The sequence below is a fragment of the Mytilus californianus genome, unplaced genomic scaffold, assembly GCF_021869535.1.
Source record: "Mytilus californianus isolate M0D057914Y unplaced genomic scaffold, xbMytCali1.0.p SCAF_1, whole genome shotgun sequence".
Taxonomy (NCBI): Eukaryota; Metazoa; Mollusca; class Bivalvia; order Mytilida; family Mytilidae; genus Mytilus; species Mytilus californianus.
The window spans coordinates 60,856,471-60,878,339 of NW_026262581.1; the positions used below are offsets into that span (position 1 = coordinate 60,856,471).

A 21,869-nucleotide genomic window follows, 5' to 3' on the forward strand; every position below is an offset into this window, starting at 1 on the left:
AGGTCAAAATATATGTTGCTATGGTCAAACTATGCACATAAAGGCTCGACAATCATCTGTTGTATATTTTATGAACTTGTTTTCACATTCATTTTCCACTTAATTTATATTGTAAATCATTATGACACTTGTTTGCGACCACAATATTTAAGTCCTTTGTTGACATATGGCTTTGAACTCACTATCATATGTTTTTTTCTTAAAATGGCTTAAGAAAATTCAAGGATCTATTGTTGTTTCCGTCCATTTTTGTATGTTGCTTTTTCTATCTGAAATTGAAACACTAAACATCAAAATATCAATATTTTCTATCAATCTTGAAGGATGACATTGACAAGTCTAATTATTCAAAACTCTAGTCTGGAATGTATATTTTCTTATAGGAGAAATGCAAATAAATAAGACTTAAGTCTTTTATACTGTATTAATCGGCTGTTAAACTTAAGTTTGTTTTATTGCTCAAATTTTATCCCTATTCGTCCATTTGCAACAAGAATTATGTACGTAACAAAGACGCACACGTGAACTTACAACAAAAAGACGTTTCTTCGCTGTTTGAACCTTCATTTTGAACGGATTAGGTGACTCTTTCATGTTGTTTTCGAAATTTAAGAATAATGATGTAATTGGTTCATTTCTGTGTTTAAACCTGTTGTTTTACAAGAGTATTACCGTGTTTGCATACTTTGGCTTAATGGAAAATGAATATCTATGAGAAATAAAAAGACAAAAACCTAGAAACGAAGTTTTCATTGAACACAGCAATATAGTTTTGTACTTTTATATTAAAATAATTTAGTTGAAATTTGTAGAATCTTTATTCTAACAAATAGTGCACTTTACTTAAGGATTAGTTTTATCAGCTGTGATTTTAGCTTAAAAGGTAAGTTTGACATAAACAAAATCCAACCTGAGTGTTTTTGCAACAAATGATGTTATCACCATTAACTCCTGAAATTTATTACAAGACAATTTGTCAAACGAATTCATTTATTGTCATATAATAAATCAGCAAAACACAAAGTATAAACCTAAAAAGTCTCAGTTTCTATCTTTTTTTTAAAGTTTCATAGCAATTAAGCAGAAAACAAATAAACTTCACTTCTATGTAATATTAACCGTAAGAATGGTAGAACCAGCGAAAACATCAATTCTCCATAAAAGTAAAAAACAACTAAGCCAATACATTACAGATCATATATTTTTCATCTTCTTGATGTTAGAACAGTTAGTTATACGCTATTGTGCATCAAATGTTCATTGTTAGAAGAGAAGCTATTGATAATGTTATTTTCAATTGAGAAATGACAAAGTTTACGTATTCCTCCATATCTATTTTGACGTTATTGTATTGTTCACTCCGTCTATTCGGTTAATCTGAATTATCTAATTCTGTGGAGTATGATATTTTTGCATTGTGTCGTACGTTTGACATATGCGTTTATATGATTCATATTAACCTATTTGACAATAAAGTTAACACAAATTCTTAAGGATTAGATAATGTTCTGTTTTGTCTAATTTTAGTAGAATTTACCTTCATATTTATTCGACGTTTCTGTATTTTTCAGTACGCCAATAAAAACTCACAAAAGGTACGATTAATCTGGATTGCCCATTATTGTGAAGTATGACAGATTTTTTTGTTGTACTGTACGTTTGAAATATATGTTTATATATAAGATCATATTGACCTGATTGACATTGCAATCAACCAAGTTTCTTAAGGATTAGACAATTTTCGGATTTTTGTGATTTAAGTAAAAAAATATAACAGCCACAAGGATACATGTACCCGTCCTTAAGAATAGTCAAACTGAAATATACAAAAAACAACAACAAAACTTATCAGAGAGAAGGAAACCAAATAAACGGCCATTCCTAAATTCATTGACAATCTGTCTTTCAATAATGAGATTTAAATGTGTTTTTTCTCAATCTCCAATGTTTGTTGTTTTTTAGCTTTGAAAATTTAGCTAACAACTAAGCTGTATAAACCCTTTTAATCAAAGAAATGGCCATTATATGTAAATCATAGAGATAATTATCAAAATATATGTATGTATTTGCTGTCTTGGGTGTTTATACTCTTTGAAAGAACAAGTACACTATTTTTCAGCATGAAACGCAACACCGTAATTTTGGTTTTTGGAGTTGGGTGTATTCTGTCACTAGTTAGAGGTCTAATTAGTCCTGGAGACTTACCAGACGGTCTGAAAAAATGTTTCGAAATGAAGACTAAACATAGTAATGTTAAAGAGGTTCCAAGTGAAGATATCTGTATAACATGTATAACAGACTATCTATGGAAACAGGGAAAACACGTTCATTGCTTCAATAAAACAGAGCATGATGTAAAATGGGTTGCTGAATTATTGACAGAACTTCATCCTGCTTCAACTAGAACTAAACGAAGTGCTCCAAGACGATGTCGAAGGAAAGAATACCGAATGTTGACAGACGATGAAAGAGAAGATTACCATCGTGCTGTAAATCTAATGAAGAAAGATACGGTAGGATAACAATATGATAAAACTACATGGCTAAATGTCCGAGGTCACATTTTAGTTGCCGATAATAGACGAGAGAACTAATGTTTTCAAATAAAACTAAAGGCAACACTATTATATTGTTGTCTCCGGTCTTAAAATATTTAAAACGTAACACATATTTGATGTAGTTTCACTGCATGTTTTGTACCCTGTTAATTTGATTTCAATGATACTACTTTTTGCATTTTTTTGTTTACAGAGTTCTTTTGATACTAAGTTGTAAGCCCAGTATTATTGATACGTATTTATCATATCTTTACAAATCTTAATTATTTTATCGTTTTTCGTTTGTTGCCATGGCATTGTCAGTTTGTTTTCAACTTTTGAGTTTGAATATCCCTTTGGTATTATTCGCCTCTCTTTTATAACCATCACTTTCCACATGTTGAAAAATCAACCCGAAATAAAACATCATGTCTTTTGTATTAATTAAGGACGGCGAATTTTGCGAATAAATAATAATTTCTGTGTTAAGATTTGATATGATAAATATAGATTCTACCACTGCATCGAGTGTGATACGATATTTATCAAATTTAAAACGCGAGGCTCGCCGAGCGTTTTAAATATTTAAAATTTAACTGTCGAGAGTGGATAAATATCGTATTACACGAGATTTGGTGGTGGAATCTGTTTCTCTAATGATTTTCAAATAATACGCAGGCAAATTTATTCCTTCTATTCGAATGATCTGCAAAAAGATGTGTTCTTTCTATGTGACGTCATCAGGCATTGTCGCCTTTTTTCATGCCGTCACAATAGGAAATTCAGAGGAAAGCAAGAAAATTCGACGTCATAATCGGATTCTAACCAACGAAGAACTGAGATCAAACGAACTACACGTTGATTAAATTTTTTTAGACAATGGGTCCAGAAAGGGATAAATTGACGAAGAATTAGAGAAAGGTTGATAAACACTTACTAGTAGATCTGTGATATTTGCAATAAATTGGCTGAAAGATAGTTGATGTGTATTATTTGAAATGCAGCACAATTTCCCTTGTGTTCATTTCCCTGGTAGGATGTTTAAAACAAGATCTTTAGACCATTTAGTTCTGATAACAGTAACATCTTTTAAATAAAATTTAGATAAAATGACAAATGTTCATCAACGTCTAAAATGTAATTGTAATCAATTTTAGAAATGTTTGAGTATTTATCTTTAATATATAGAAAGGACTTTTCAAACTAATATGAAAATTCAATCGAACTTTTTGAAGAAATGTAAACCTTTATACTGTCATGTTGACAAATATCAATTTTTCTAAAAATCAAATACAAAATACCAGACGCGCGTTTCGTTTTCAAAAGACACATCAGTGGCACTCGAATCAAAACCAGTGCACGGCTCAATGAATAGAGATTAATGAGTATTGAAAGCAAACAAAAAATCCATAATGTTATGCCGCCTTGTTAAAAGGTAAAATAACAAAATACCAAACTCCAAAGGAAATTCAACACGGAAAGTCCTTTATAAAATGGCAAAATCAAAAGCTCAAACACATCTAACGAATGGAAATCAACTGTCATATTCCTGACTTGGTACAGGCATTTCTATACCTAGAAGTGTTTCGAATAATCTTAATATTTTTCGAGCTGTAAACTAACAGAAATTTCCGTATCAGTGATATTTTATGTCAGCCCAGAAGTGTTGACTACTTGGATGGTGATGCCCTCGTTAAGAAACGTCAACCAAAAATTGAAATTGTCTGCATAAGCATTACCAGTTAAGAATGATCGATTTATGGGATGTTTGCAAAATGTTGAAAACAAAATAAAGTATATTATTTATTTTCTGTAACATTCTGATTTTATTAGAATTTACATTAACATTCAAATACCACTCGGAATTTTATGTCCTCAATGCTCTTCAACTTCGTACTTTATTTGGTCTTTTTAACTTTTGTAGACAAAACGCGCGTCTACTGTACACATTTTTATTCCTAGTATCTATGATGAGTTAATTGATATTTCTGGTAAAATAAAATGCACAAGAATGTTACTTTGATTCTTGCAAACACATATGTATTCGTTTCCGAGCAATATCGGTGTCATAAATTCCAGCATTAGTTAAATATGGATCACACATAAGAGCAATCGGTAGAATTTCTGTAGGAAATTTATTTTACTGTTGATTTGTATCAATGCTGCAGAAAATATGCGTTAACCCTGCGCCCAAAGACAGAGAACCCAAAAGAATTGATTTTTAACACAAATAAAAATCCCCAAAATAAGACTGTTTACTATGGCTATTTATATATGAACCTCTTACTATAGAATCGGAAATGATTTTAAAAGATATTTAATTTGGATAATTATATCTCACTGCCCACATATAGTTTTAGGATTTAAATACACTTGCCATGCATTTGTATATGTCCTTCGAAGATGTCAAATGACATTTTTGTAGCTTTTTCGCTTACTTGCAATGATTGATTATTTGCTTGTTTGCTTGCTGTTCAGAGGCAATTTTATCAAGGATGTGCAGTATAATAATAGAATTTTTGACATTTTCTGTAAAAATCAGAACATCAATATTATAACATCAATTTCTACAAGTAAACATTATTTAGATTTCACTGATACATCTGCTCTTTTATTTACTGTTTATCACAAACCGAGTAAAGTATTGCATTCTTTAACAAAGGAACAAATGGATAAGACAATGATTGGCGTTCATGCCTTTCCTTCATGTGAATTCTCTTATAGTACTGCTACAGACCTCGAAAAAGACGCTTAATTAACGAGTTTAATGTACCGGAATAACACACGGCTGAAAATTGTTTTGAATGATAGAATAATATCTATATTTAAATTTTCGTTTGGTCGTTAAAATTTTCTTTGGTCACAATTTTGTATTTTAGCCTGTTTATGGGGGTATCCCTCAATTTATGGTTTTGGGTAGTCACTGAAATTAAAAAAAATAATGTTTTATACAATTTTATACTCTGTTCGTAAATATTTTCGATGCACATATCAGCAAGGGTCATCGGAAAGATGAAAACATAATTAATTAACCATTCTCGAATAAAAGTTCAAAACTTAAAGTTGGCAGGTTTTTAGCTGGAAATTTAATGCAGTTTTCTTTTGTTGAGAAAACATATGATTCAAAAACATTGTTTTATATTTGAGTGGAAAGAATATATTATTGAGATACTGCTAGAAAATTTTGATGGACAAACTGCAAATAGTTTTGTTAAAAATCAAGAAATAAAAACATCACTTTTACCTTTTTTTTACTACGGAAATTTCATGAATCATTAGATATGTATGAGTTATTTTGGTGTGCTTTGATCACATATTGTTGTTCTTTTTCTGTAAATTAGTTATATGTTGATGCTTACATATTGACTCTTTATAATAGTTAACCGAATCCTTTGGATAAGAATTGTTTCCGAATAATGGCCAGTTTTGATAGTCCTGTAAAGTTTACTCCTACTATTCCAAAAAGGAGAACGAATGAGGTTGAGTTGGAAAAATGCATTGTGTGTCAATGTTTGTCACAAGAGCAATTAATATGCATGCGAGCGGTCGGGGAAAAATATTATTGAAGCATGGATGTTCGCCGAGTTTAATGCAGAAATGAGATTAAAACTTAAATTACTGCTCCAGAAAAATCCTCTCATAATGAAATTAGACCAACTGCCTTACGACCCGATGAAGAGTATGTAAAACTTAATATAGACCATGCTCACCAACGACTGACAAATTCTTTTGATGTAAAGCCTCATCTCAAGTCACTGATCAACATCTCAACTGGAATGCACGCGCCTAAAGAAATTGGATCCTCAATGACAAAAGCATTTGATGATGGTATACAAATTGCCAAATCGTTGTCAATGGTGCGTTGGAAGAAGGTGATAACTGTGACTTCTATGGCCCAATGCCTAGATCAAAAATCAAAACCTTCGAAGACTTAACGAAAAAGTATAAATTCAAGTGTAGACCAGGAGAGATACTAAATGTACATATTAGTCCAGAACAGATAATACGTCGTGCTCTAGTTATTGCTGGTGTCATGAAGACATTGCAAGGGAGAAGGGTTATCACTCTCAAACGGATCTATTCCTACCTCTCTTTTCCACGAGAATGGTACCATGCTGAAACATGTAAGGCCGATCTTTGTCATAAAATAGAAGCAAAAGTTGCATCTCAGCATCAGTTGGCACCGTGTGATCGATCCGCTATCGTACTTATAAGGAACGAAATGGCCTTAGTACAATTGTTAAATGTTAAGATATCAATATTTAACACTTTCGGGTACTTGGCTCTACATTTCATTCAAAATCAGATATCATGCATTTCTGATGCTTGTACAATTGTTGTTGTCTTTGATAGATCAAACATCCAACTTTCTATTACTAGTAAATCGGTCAAAGGAGACCAACGAACTAATGTAAAAATTTAAACCAAAATGTTATTTAGGTAATAGATGGTCGATCCATACCAGACTGGAAAATTCTTTTGAGCTTCAGCATGCCCAGTCCCCTGGGTTGACTTCGCATAAGCTTAAACTCTTTCTAGTGGGTAATTTTGTTGACCCGATTGTTGTGAAGAAGTTCTCTTCAGCAAAGGTAACTGACGTCCAGGAAGAGGCAAATACCGAATGATCCTGCATGTCATGTTTGGTGACAAAGAGGTTGGAAGGAAAAACAAGAAGGGTCGAATAGGTAAAAAGTCTCCAGTTACAGATGTTCCATTCTTTGTGTGCATTTAATCGAATTCTCGTCAATGCAAAACAGCCAGGAACTGTAGTTTCATAGATTACCTTAGCTGTATTTAGGAAAACTCATAGATTACCCTAGCTGTATTTGGGAAAAACTATCAGAATATTTGGTCCTCAATGCTCTTCAACTTCGTTCTTTATTATGTCTTTTAAATCTTTTTTTATTCGAGCATCACTAACGAGTTTTTTGTTAACAAAACGCACGTCTGACGTACAGAATTTTAAACTTTGATGAGTTTATTCAAACTGGGACAATAACCAGCAATAAATATAGTCCTCCCTGCAATGTCTTCAGATAACTTGCAAGATTTACTTTGAACCTGTAAATCTGTTCTGCACCGAACAATGTCAAGGCAGTGATGCGTGCTAATTCACTTACCGGATTCGCAAACAATGACGAAGAGATTGACGTGACACTAAGATTTTTATATATAATTTCCCAGTGGGAATAATTTTTTTACTGTTTACCCCTATTTGATGAAGACCAGAACTAATGATTGTAGCCATTCAAAGACAAGTTATATAAGGGTCTTGGCCAATTGTCAAAATACAACATTAGCAAATTAACATTGTAATCAATCACTTTGCTAAAAAAAATAATGAGATTACACTTTTTTACCAGGATAATCCCACAAAGAGAATGTTCATGGAATAAAACTAATTTTTTTTCCACACTGAACCAACATAGCAAGTTGTACCTTTGTTTAAACCTCGCTTTCGCCTCGGTTGAAAATATTGTTTTTCTTTTGGTTATAACTGATCTTTCGACTTTAAGTACATGATATCTGTGAATCTATTTTCGCATACTAATTTTCCAAAATACACACCCTGTGTATGAAAAATGGAAAAAAAACACGGTTTCAGTGTTTGAATTTAGTTTTTTTTTAAATGATGAAATATAACTGAAACATTTCGAGAAACTGCTGTTTTACAATTTAGAAAATAATTCTGTTATATACTGCGGTGAAAAATGATCAGCAATGTAAAAGTAAATAGATGTAAAAAGGTCAAGGCCACATCTACATTTTCTTTGTCATAAGTGAAAAAAAATCAGAAGATTCATCATTGACGGCATTTTGTAATGGCAGCTGTTCATACAAATAGCTAAACTTGTCGTTTTGTCATCCTTTGCAGTATATGCTTGTTATTAAATCGTTATTGTAGAATTCTACTGATTATATCTCAGAAAATTCCTTCTTTTTTCTTCATGTTTGAATTTGTGATATATTTGAGGTTTGAACTTTGAACTCAATTTCGCAAAAATGTGACCACTCTGGGTTGTTACGACCAAACTTTTCTTATTGTACACGTTTTCCTCTTTCCATCGAAATGCAATATAGGTGTGTGTTCTTCCGGTACATTAAAGTTTTAAAAAGTGAACATTGGTTGCAATACTATTAGTATGTATATTCCAAACGGATTTGTGAGTTTTTGACATCGATAAACAACGTCTGTTTTTTATTAATCTAAAAGGGGGATGTTTTTGCCTTTAGATTATAAAGTTACGACCATTCAATTTCTGTTATGTTAGGTGCCCGAATATTGCCATTTTCAATTACTCTATAACTTGGGAGTACTCCAGATGCACTCACAACAGAAGGGCATTCAAAGGTCCACCTTGTGTTTTATATTCCTTATGAATTTCAGTCAAACAGAACTTGAACATCCTTCACTGGGTTATCCCCCTCCACCCGACAAAAAAATTGTCCTTACAAACGTTCTACTGACGTGTCTGCATAATGCAGCACCACAAAACATCGTTCCAAATCACTAATCCTCATATAAGTACATTACTCACCCCATCCTGTACACAATTAGGTACGGTTCCCTCTTTAAATGTGGTAAGTGTAGATATAAGAACTTATATTTTGTTTTAGGGAGGAACTAATCATATTTTGTATCAACACTATGCTGTATTCAAACAAAAATTTCTCTGACACTAATATAATCAAAATGCTTGTTTTTTTTTAAAACAACTGACAACATAATCCTTATGTTTGATGGACATTTCCATGGGAACAAAATGTGTTCCTTTTCTCGCAGGCTTCTTTATTTGTTCGTTTGAAGCTGATTTGATTTTTCTTCATTGAAATTGTTGACTTTGTTGATCGCATATATCTCTTTGAATTTGACATTACGAATACCAGAGATACAGTAAGGTCTACCTCATATCTTGACTTACATATTAGGTACACATTTAGAGTCTTCAGTGCTCTTAAAAATCGTTATTAAATATTATTGTTCTGATCTGAGCCCCACTGATGAGTCTTATGTAGACGGAACACGCGTCTGCCGTGTACTAAGTAATAAGTCTGGTATATTTGATTATTTTTTTTTAAATCTAGAAATTGACAATGAAAGTCGATTGAGAACTAAACATTGTGACAAAAATGAGGACTACAATGTGAAACATTTTTGTTTCATGTTGCTGCATTCATGCATCACCTGCGCAATTGATTCTATATTCAAGGTTTGGTTTCATATAACAATGTCCTTATAAGAGGATTGCCAGTCTTAGGGAAACTACTGATCCAAGGATTTTTACTGCATTAGTTAGAGTCATCATTTCTAAAATTTTACGGACGCAATCATGATTTGGTCTACCAATATGGTACATGAATGTGACAGAGCTGACCACGGATATGTTGCATTTGTGGATGCGACAAAACACTGGTCCCTTCCCTGTGTTTGTGACATTAACAAATGAGCATTACTTGTCATGACAAACCAGACAGGTACCACTAATGGAGTTGTGATTGCTTCCTCTCCTAGCACATGTGTTTATCAGCCGTTTTTTTTTGTAAGATTCATGTTTCTTTATCTGTGATTGTCAGCGTAGCGTTTTATAGATTTGTCAGTCTTTTTTGTTTTTTGTTTTATGTTTTGTCTTTTTTGAATTATAGTTTTTTTTTAATTGCTCCTTGGTATCTTCTACTTTTTGTATCTTCTATCTGTTTCTTCTTCAGAGTCTAGTTATTACTCAAAAAGTATGTTCCACCTCTACTGACTAGTAAACGGTATGATTAAAGTTATAGGAATCATACGCATTTTAACGAAACTTCTTTTCATCTTCTTTCCTAATATTTTCATACTGCATAAATGCATATTAAGATTCTTTGTCGTTGTGTATATATGATAAAAGTATAACATATGCAAAGTTATATTTATATTTTGTTTTCGGCAGTTAAAAAAGATGAATATGTTTTGTACACTTGAATGGCTAAATTTTACTATAAACACGTGTACTTTCTTTTAAAAGGAAATCCTTTGTTTTATACAAATCTTCCAAAATGTACTGCTATTGAAATATTGTTTCCCGTACACTTTTTCGCCGACAGTTTTTCCGTATGCAGTGATTTTAACTATGACACAGCCTTTAAAAATTCAACAATCACACAGCGCAAGTGCAAAGGGAACAAATGTGGAATGAAGATAATATTAACCGATTTTGAAAGAAACATTGTAATACACCAAATAATTTAATGAAATATTTTGTGTCGATTAAACGACGTTATGGTTTCGTAATAAACGAGAAATAAAACGTGCACCTAAGACTTAGTTCAGTACATATGCATGCATTGGTTCAATAATTACCGTTACATCATAATCACTCGTAACTCGTTTTATATGACTTTAATCCCATTAAATGACATAAACGAAATAACCAAAATGAAATAAATTAAGAATTATAACAATGCATTTATTGCGCTTTCATCACGTAATATTGAAAAATGATACATATATCTGTGTATAATATATCAATAATAAATGAAAAATTAATAAAATAAGGTGTGGTTAGTCTTCATTTTATAACAAAATCAAGACAAGTTATAGTTAACAAAGGGAGCCTCGGTGGCCGAGTGGTCTAAGTAGTCGAACAATTGTATCACTAGCTTGTCAACACTGAGGTTGTGAGTTCGAATCCCGCACGTGTTAGCTACAGTCGACTCCAATTTTAATTGACTAGGATTGTTTTCCTACCGTAGGTCTCTGGTTCTCTCCCGACACTCCGGCTTCCTCCACCAATAAAAACTAGCCGTCGCGAAATAGCACAATAGTGCTGAAAGTTGCGTTAAACACTTATAAATTAATCAATATAAATGATAATAAGAAATTATCAGAGTTCCTCAAAAGATCGAAGCACTATCAACTACACTAACTCCTCACGAGTTACTATCCTGAGAGATGAATACACATCTGAAATAAATAAATTAACTAAATAATAAATAAAAATATCTTTAATTAATTAACAAAGTCATAGATATATTGGAAACCACTGACCGGATTCCGATGAGTTGAATTAAGTATGTAGTTCTTTAGATTTATATTTTGGTCAACTTCGTAAATCTTTGGTGGAAGATTTCCCGTATTCCAAAAGTTAACTTAGACAATTTGTTCACCCTTGGAGCAAATACTGAACTCTCTGAACTATCAGCCAAAATTTAATCTTCGTACAAACACAATGTATTAAGGATTCCTAATTTTCTATTTTCAATAGTGTAAGAGGGTTGAATACAAAACACATATTTCATTCATTGGAAAGTATCTTGATTTTATTCTTTTACATTATGCCCATTGTCTTGCATAATATTTCAAAGAATCATGAATTTTAAAGTTGTGTTTCCAATTTTAATGATTTAAACTCGCGCTATAAGCCCTATGTTAAATATATTTCGTAGAGAAGTGTTGTTGACAATGTATATGTCACAAGCTTTTAGACGATAACATTATATATGAATGGGCAACTTGCACAGGCACAATCTTAAAGGTGTAACCTGAATTATTCAATGTTGATATTCTGCAACATATATTTTTCGTGTAAAATCTTATTTTAGGTGGTCAGTATAAAGTTTTGAGATGGGTCCTACTGGAGAAAAATGAAATGTAAAACAAAGAAAAAATGAAAAATCAGTATTATTACCTATATCTTTACGAATTTATTTTCGTATTACCAACAATTTTATAGAGTTCAACAACATACTAGGAAAGTACTAGATTTTTAAAAATTATAATTCAACTCATTCAAATTCGGTGATAATCGTTTTGAAAACAATTAAATACGGTGGAACAACGTTGACGCAATCACATATCATACTGTAACTAGTACTTCTTTCTTAAAATACACAATGTTTTTTCTCTCTCTGAAATATTTGTTTTTGAATGCACAATAGGAAGATTTACAAAATAAAATCAATTCTTTAAGCTCATTTATGTGTATAAAATAACAGTTAATATTACTACAACAGCTGGCGGAAAAGATTCAAAACACTTTTACATTGTTGTATCAGCGAGATTTGATTTGAAAGTGTTTTTAAACTTCTTTTCTTAATTTGTTATTTTCATTTTCATTTTTTCTTGAGCAAATTTAGGATTAACAATGGAAAATTAATTAAAGTTTCAGCTTGCAAATTCGTCACGGATAAAGGTTAAAGGGGTAAAGGTAGTATTCAGCAAATTTTTCAGCAATTCGACTTGATACATTATTTATTCATTGTCTTATAATGGGATAGTTTAATCTTTTCACTTTGTCGAACATATTTTATTATCCTCCCTACATCGTGCTATAAAATGTTCAAGTGTCCTCAAACATTTTTCTAATGATTGAACCGTAGCATGCTCACCGTGACTGCAAATGTTATGTGTTCAATCCTCGACCGAATCGAGCCAATTTTGAATGACGTTAAAATCGGTATTTTCTTCTTTACCGATAGGTTACATGACCTTCTGTGGACTACTACTTTGTCAATTTTTAAGTTAAGAAACCAGCTCAGCGTGTCGATCTAGTACAAATGCAGGGTTCATATTCATATCACATCAAAATGTCCTCATCTTAAAATGCATGAAACATTTGCCACTTGATGTTAAATACCAATTTATACATCCATACCTCTTTTACACATCTGTAAGCAGTAGAGATGCATTTCACAAAAAATCTTACGAGAAATTATACTTGTAAGTCATGAATATTTCCATATAACATAGAATCATTTTTTGTCGTAGATTTATTTTGAAAAGGGTCGAAGGTGATTTCCCAAAATAAGAATTAAGAAGGCTTTGTATGCTCATGTTGTGTCAGAGTCATTCAAGGCACCATAAAAGCAAATATCAAATGCTGCAAAAATTGAAGCAACACGTTATAAATTTTATGCGTCCAAAGCGCTATTCTGGATTTACCTTCATCATGAACGCTCAAAGCCGAATATTTGAAAGGCAAAGATGTATAAGAACGGAAACAGTTGAAGAGCTATATGACTAAAAAGTACCTAAAAATAGTCAAATCCATCTAATATCAACTTTGTCTGAGGGAGTTGAAACCTTAGTTTTTTTACTATTCTAAAATTTGTAAACTCACAATTTTAGAAAGGTTTGTTATAAATCATGTCAGTACCAAAGTACTGACTACTAAGCTGATGATACCCTTGGGGACTGAAAGTCCACCAGCAAAGGTATCGGCCAAGTGCTGTAAAAAATGAAAACAACACATTATAAATTCTATGCGTCCGAAGCGCCTTTCTGGCAATATTTGAAATACTACTGTTTTTATCTTCTTTTAAAAAAAATACAGAATGATTTGAAAATTTAATAAGCATTACATAGAATTCTGATCATTTTGTAGATAACTGATATAGCATTATTAATCACAAAAATTTTAACATAATTATGTATGTTTGTAGTATTGAATCCAGCAGATTTACTTTTTAATGCTATTGATCATAGCTGCTGCGTCTATAGATTTGTTCTTTTTTACCCGTGCAATTCTCAATGAATACTGCAAGTGTAAAATCTTCATATTTCTCTTTTTTTTGAAATTTGATATGCTCTTATATTTGTTTTTTCTGTTAAAAAACTAAAATCATAATACTGCTTAAATTGTTTTCCTTTTCTTAAATACATTTAAATATTTTTATGGTGACAGCAAAAACGGTTACAGTTTCTCAAATTTGAATAAATTCTACCTTCTTATGTCTGTTTCCAGAGTATATGGCCGAATCGCTACGATGGATTTGTGATCTTCCACAGCGGAATGTCAGGTAAATCTGCTCACAGAGGACCTAACTTTTATGGATGGCATAGAATTTTATTGATCATGTGAGTATTTCAAAAAAATATTTTACTTCAAACTGATAAGAAAAATCATTTATTAAAATATTTGTGAATAGATGTCTAAAAAAAGAAGAGTGTTTACCATCATTTGTTGTTTCAACATTAAATAAGATAATTCTAATGATACACCTAAAAAAGTAAACATCAAAACAATTATATATAAAAGCACCCCATAAGCCAATACATTCTCTTGTATTTATTTGTGATATGACAAATGTGATGATTTTAATTTCCAGATAACCTATTTCGCGTATATGTGAGGTGCTTTATAATTTACAGTCAGATTGCTACTCATGATGCTAGTCATATGAAACGTGTTTCTTGTAATCATAATGTTATCGAAATTATTGAACCAATGCATGCATATATACCAAACTAAGTCCTGTATGCACGTTCTTTTTACATTTATTACGAATCTATAACGTATTATCGACAGATTATATTTTATTCAGTGATATTTGATCACAAGCTAATTAACTTGCGAGTGTGTTGCCGAAGTTTACCGGGTCCAGACATTGATAAACAATTAACGCAGAGCAACGTGAAAAATGAGTTAATAGATAGCGCCATGATTTTTTTTTTTATAATTAAATTTTTCCTTAACAGTTGTTAAAAGATTTGAACTAGTACACATTTATGTTTAGGGGCCAGCTGAAGCCCGCCTCCGGGTTCGGGATTTTCTTGCTGTGTTGAAGACCCATTGGTGGCCTTCGGCTGTTTTCTGCTCTTTAATCGGGGTGTTGTCTCTTTGACACATTCCCCATTTCCATTCTCAATTTTATTGATGTATTTAATATGTTCTTTTAGAATCAGTTATTACTAATTACCTTCCACTGCACGTTTGTTTACATTCTTTCATCAAGTTTTCCGCTCGCACTTGCGCTGTGCGGGGGCCAAAGTTCTCACGAAAGGTCTGATAGTTAAGGTCACTGGATACGGGAAAATATCGGCTGTTTGATTACGGGAACACACAATAGCAGTACATTTATGAGGATTTTGATAAGATAAAGGATTTTCTTTTACAAGGAAATTCACGTACACGTATTTAATAGTAAAACATAGCCATTCAAGTATATTAAACATATTCAACTTTTTTTCTTAAATTTGAACTTTCATATGACATTAATATCATAATTTCCCTGACGTAGCGAAACTGTTTACAAACAACAGGCTTATAATAAAAATCAAACTATATAGATATTCACACTTAAGAAGTTTTATAGTCGGTATCAAGAATAGTCTATTTGCCAATTCTGTACTTGACCCTGTAATTAGAGATCCATTTGTATGATTAGTTTCCCTTGAATGGGACATAAATTGTCCTCGACAACGAAGAGCCATCGCTATAAGCACATATATATGTGCGTAATGTATATTATCTTTAAGTTTTCAAACCTTTAAATTGCATTTGATCGTTTGTTAACCTTTGATATCAATAGTTATGCTTTCATTAAGAATAGTTAAAACCCTAAAAATCATTTTCAACTTATCATAATTTGCATGGACAGCAGTCCATTTTGTCCGGTTAAGAACCAGTCTGGACAATGGGCAACAACTTGTGTTAAAAGTGAGTAAAAACATGTTATGTATATATATATATATATATATATATAATTCGTCTAAACATCAGCCCAACAATGTTAGATCTGTAAATTTGCTTTCGCAAATTTTTTGTTCTTCCCTCGCCGGGATTCGAACTCATGCATGAATATATATAAATTTTGTTCTTCCCTCGCCGGGATTCGAACTCATGCATGAGTTCGAATCCCGGCGAGGGAAGAACAAAAAATTTGCGAAAGCAAATTTACAAATCTAACGTTGTTGGGCTGATGTTGACGAATTATATTTATACATATATAAATTGCCTAGAAAGTCAACCTAACAATGTTAAAGTAGATCTGATTCTGTACTTCCTCCCTGAGCGGGCTGGAACCTGTACTTTTCAATTCTCACTTCTACGACAACACCGCCTAAGCATTGCGCGGACGCCTTATCCCCTTCTCTAACTACAGCTGATACAAATCATCTTTCGTTTCGGGAGGTGTTACCCTTATTGGTATTAAACAAGGACATCTAATTGCAATACACGAAGTATTTCCAAGTGTACAGGAATGATCATATACTCATCTCTTCAGTATGATAACAGGATGCTATTCTATTTTTAGAAGCAAACTATGAATTTATAATGAGATATGTCTGCCTATGCGTAGTGACAACTGTAAATTATACCTTGTAGATCGGATTTCTTATTATTTAGAAATACCAGGCGTTAGAATATTTATAAAGTGGCTAGAAAATCAATCTAACAATGTTATAGTAGATCTGAATATATATGTTGGTTAAAAAAAAATAACAATAACACCGAACTCCAATTAAAATTCAAAACGGAAAATCTCTTATCAAATTACAAAATCAAAAGTTCAAAACATCACACGAATGGAAAACAACTGTCATATTCCTGACTTGGTACAGGCATTTCCTTATGAAGAAATGTATAAAAATATTGCATGTTCATCAAAATCCTTGACAAGCAAGACAATGTTGTATTCGTCGAAATATTGTGTTGCAAAAAAGGAAAATATATTTCATTATTTAGATTCTTCAACAAGTTTTAAAAGAATAAACTAAAAATTTGATATGGATAGCTTCCAGTCTTTATCCCCTTATTTTGCCGCATTTTGTATATGTAAGTGTGCCTAAATAAAAACCATCGGGGTATAATTTGTAGATGAGACATAAACGCAACGACACAAAAACAAAAAGAAATAGGTACATGCCAATATACTGTGTAAGAGACTCTATGGTTTTGCATGCTTTTGGTCAATTGCGTGCTTTTGGTGGTTTTTTGGATTTGGTTGACGGTTCTGGCATTTCGGCGCTCTGTACTACACTTCCGCATTGCCTTGTCGGCCAGCGGTTTTCTGGTTTACTTAAGTGGTCCGTCCGACGGGCTTGAAAATAAATTCATTTGCTGAATCTCATATAGAGCCTCTGTTGTGGTGTTAATGATAAATGTGCTACATATATTTGCTGGAACTGTGATGAGGTGGTTGAGAACATTTAGGTACGTTTCGCAAATAAAGTTTATCGAAAGCTTGTAAGTATTTCTATGGACACCGGTTGTGTCCTTTGATTGCAAACTTGTTACAGTATTGTTATGAATCACAGTTTATGGCCGAACTCAGTTAAGATCCATATAAATTCCATTTAATATTTAAAAAAAATAGCACTTACTTTACCTTGATGATAATAACAAAAAGTTATTTAATTGGACGACGGGAAACTTACTTTTAATAAATCTAATATGAACAGCAGTAATTGACCTTTTCTTGATTTGGCTATTTCAGTTTGATGCGGAAAACTCTTAACTAAAATTAACTTAAGGTCAACTTTGCTATTCAGTTATCAACACTTGGGGTCGTACACATTGTCAATACTTATATATTGGCATTGCAAAAGGTCAAGCATTTCTCAGACTACTTATGACATCTTAAATCAGATTCCATGGAGGTATACTAAATCATATTTTGGTTTTGGGAACATGCTTTATTTATTTGCGAATTTGGCTTTGAATTAGCTTTCAATAACTGCGAGTACTCTTAGATCTGCCTACTCGTCCGGAGCACCTGAGGTCACCCCTAGTTTTTGGTGGGATTCGTGTTGCTCAGTCTTTAGTTGTATATGTTGTTTGTATGTTTATCTTTTTCTTTTTTAGCCATGGCGTTGTTAGTTTATTTTCGACTCATGAGTTTGAATGTCCATTTGGTATCTTTTGCCTCTCTTTGAGATTGGTACTTTCTGTCATTTGTCTATTTGTTATCATTGCTTCAATACAACAACAAAAAGTTGCAAAAATGTGTATACCGCGTAAGACTTAAAGAGGCAGTAAAACACGTTCACTTTAAGATTCATATTTCAAAAGAAAGGATAACAAATGAAAAATAATCTTTCTATGTTAAAAGTGTCAAATCGTTGCCTAAATATGCATCTCTTCATACGCATGTTGATTTTTAAAATCATTCGATACAAACAGACATTTGTTTACTTTGTATATCTACTTTTTATATTTATTAACAGGTTTAAAGTTAACTTTGCTGATTGATTTTGTGTTGGAGCTTACATAGTTCTTAAAATTTCCAGTTTAGTTTCTATTAATACTTCAAATAAAATAAATGTACTTTATTTTTCAGGTATGAATATTCGTTACGAAAATTAGTACCTGGTGTTTGTCTGCCATATTGGGACTCTACTTTAGATTCCGCCATGTCAACAATGCCTGAAAATTCCATCATATGGAGCAAGCACTTTATGGGCAATGGGGATGGACAAGTACAAACTGGTCCATTCAGGCGTTGGATGAATATTGACGGTAGTCCCCTTATGAGAAATATTGGTAGTACTGGTCAATTATTGACAAAACGTACTGTCTTGAATATCCTGTCAAAACGTTATAATCACCAAATATGTGAACCTTCGCAGAATGTGCTGCATAGTTTGGAAGGATTACATGATCAGGTTCACATGTGGATTGGTGGTAAAATGTTTGATATAGCCACGTCACCAATGGATCCAATTTTCTTTATGCACCACGCCTTTATTGACTGTCTGTGGGAAATATTCAGGAAACAACAAATTGGATATAAGATAGATCCCAGTAAAGACTACCCCACCACCGGAGATCTCTTACAGCACCCAGATAGACCAATGGACAGTCTTCCACCAATACCAGGATTTGGAAAACTAAGGAATAAGGATGGTTATCTCTCTTATTGGACAGATAAATTTTACTTTTATGACCCTCCTCCAACATGTAGTTTCCCAACTTTAGACTGTGGCTCAAAATGGCTAGAATGTGACACAAGAAGGAAAATTTGTGTTTCAAAAAGTAATCAAGCATTGTCTTTTCAATATCCAACTTTTAACTCTTTTAATCCATGGGATTTCTACTTAAAAAGAGGTAAACGAGACACATATAAGGTTTTATTAGGTAAGCTTGGCGAACAGGAATCTCCTGAACAAAGTCAAAAGAGTTATGAGAAAGTCAAACTTAACGTTCCAAAGGAGGTTGCTTTGGGTTCCCCAATACAAAATGCATTTGAAATAGATTGCGTTCAAGATATAAGAGCATGGGCTTTTATGGCTATCAAGGTAATCCATTTAAGACCTCAAGAAGTCAAAATGTCAGCTCATATAATTGAAAATGGCAAAATACAAGATACAGACATGTATAACGAGAGTAACTACAGAAGCTTAAAAACGCATATAAAACCCGGTTCTCCCGCCATGTATGATACTTGTATGGAAGACAATTCTGGCGCTTTTAGGATCAATCTCGTATCACGTGGACTTAGTTACAATGGTTGGTATGAAGACTATGTTATGGTAGACAATCGCTTACCTATCTCGTCACATGTCGGGTATATTGCATTCAAAAAGCCTGGTCCAAACGATACAGAACCAGTTACAGCATTTATTTCAGCTTCAGATACATGTGGTCGGATGTGTAAACCTAAGTGCTTGAAAAGAGGATCAGGTTCGAAGCCGACATATGTTTCATGTGATGGAGTGATTAATGCTACAGCCCAATCACCTTTGATGTATGGAGAGACGTATGGGGATGCTGCAGGAGACATTTGGGACTTCTCTGATCCCATGGTTCCTGTAAGCAAGGAGAATGGTATCTTTATGATATTTTATTGTGATTATTCGGATTCGTGGCCTTGGGAGAGTTGTAATAAAAGCTAATTCAATTTTCCGTCCTTCTTTTACTGCAAAAGCCACATTTTTATTTGGAATGTTTTCCGCGAGAAAGGTAATGTACAGGGAAATATTTTGGTTTTTATTCAGTCAGATTACTTAGCTTATGTTTATTCAACATATACCTACATTTTAATATTTTGGTGTAAAAAATGTGAAAAAAATGGTGGCATATATTGACATTTTTATGTTAGATATTTTATTTGATACAACTTTTCGAATGTATCATAAAATTGTATGCTGTTTTTTTGTTTGAAATAACGGATAAATGAAAGCAAGTGACGATCATATGATAGGATACTAATTTTTGTTACAAATTTATATCAAATATCCATGATTCAAGATACGATATTTTCAACTAATTTTTTCAAAATAATAAATTTTTCGCTTTTTAAAAGGATAATCGGTTGCACAAAGTACAGAACAATGTCGATGAAAAATAGTGTTGATTAATTGTGCGTACCATTGTTTACCTTTTTACCGTTTTCTTTTGACAATGTATCTGTTTAATCATTTTTCCACAAATGGTTTCTTTTCATCCCTTTTGAATAGCCTAACTATTGCTCTTTGATAATACTGGATGAAATTGCCAAGATATATTTTCATGATTTGTTACTTCTTGGATTAATTCTTAACAAAGGTGCACAAGCTGAAATGTCTGCTTTACTGGCCATGATTGAGTTATATGTTAAATGTTTTTTAACTACAGATATCACATAAACTTAACATTGTCAATGATTCATAGAAATGAGGTCAAGGTCAGATGAACTCTGCAAGACGGAATGTACACCTCTCAACTATTTCATACTTCAAACATAGTTTACCTATTGCGTATAGTGTCTGCGAAACAGAACTAACCACAAACATAGCGTTGACCAATAAACTATGAAAATGAGGCCAATGCCAAATGACAGACAGACATGCACACCTTACAATCATTCCGTACAACGGACATTACTAACTAATTTCTTAAAGTATATGAGAATAAACTCATCATAGATACCAGGATTAACATTTGGACGGCATATGCGCGTTTCGTACACAAAAGACTCATAAGTGACGCCTGAATCAAAATAGTTAAAAAGGACAAAAAAAAGTACGAAGTTGAAGAGCATTGAAGACCTTAACTTCCGAAAGGGTTGCCAAATACAGCTAAGGTAATCTATTCCTTGGGTAGAAATAGACTACCACAAAAAACTTACAACGTCTCTCACTAGCCTATGAAATGAGGTCAAGGTAAGGTGAACCATATCTGACGGACATAAAAGTCGAAAATAAACTGACAACGCCATGGCAAACAAGAAAAAATAGACCAAAAGACAAACAACAGCATACAAAACACAACATAGAAAAACTAAAGACTGAGCAACACGAACCCCCATCAAAAACCGGGGGTGGCACCTGTTGTGTTGCTCGTGGTGATTAACATTTGAACACTGTTGCTTCTGCAATCCTAAAGCTTCTACACAACTATTTCTCTTACTTTGCGGCATGGTATATGCATCTTTTCTACCTACAAAATAATAGTAATAAAAGAAATAAAAAAAAATAAGATGCATATCATAAGCAAGTGATTTAATTTTCGTCCTCAAAATCACGTTGTTTTTTTTTTTGTAATTTGGTAATGATTTCAGGCCAGAGTTTTAAGTCATGAAAAAGTAAGAACTGCTTACCCTTCCTTAAAACCTTTAGACTTCCCCAGCTATTCAAGTGGCGTTCAAATTGCTGAA

General features: G+C 32.7%; 1 protein-coding gene across 1 annotated transcript; it reads left to right on the plus strand.

Annotated features, from left to right (window-relative positions):
* The first annotated feature begins 760 nt into the window (after positions 1–760).
* LOC127724381 (tyrosinase-like protein 2) lies at positions 761–20,127 on the plus strand. Its single transcript, XM_052231363.1, has 4 exons — positions 761–883; positions 2,120–2,513; positions 2,752–2,771; positions 18,573–20,127. The coding sequence occupies exons 2-4, from the start codon at positions 2,121–2,123 to the stop codon at positions 20,125–20,127; spliced, it is 1,968 nt and encodes a 655-aa protein (XP_052087323.1). The 5' UTR covers positions 761–883; position 2,120.
* The last annotated feature ends 1,742 nt before the right edge of the window (positions 20,128–21,869 follow it).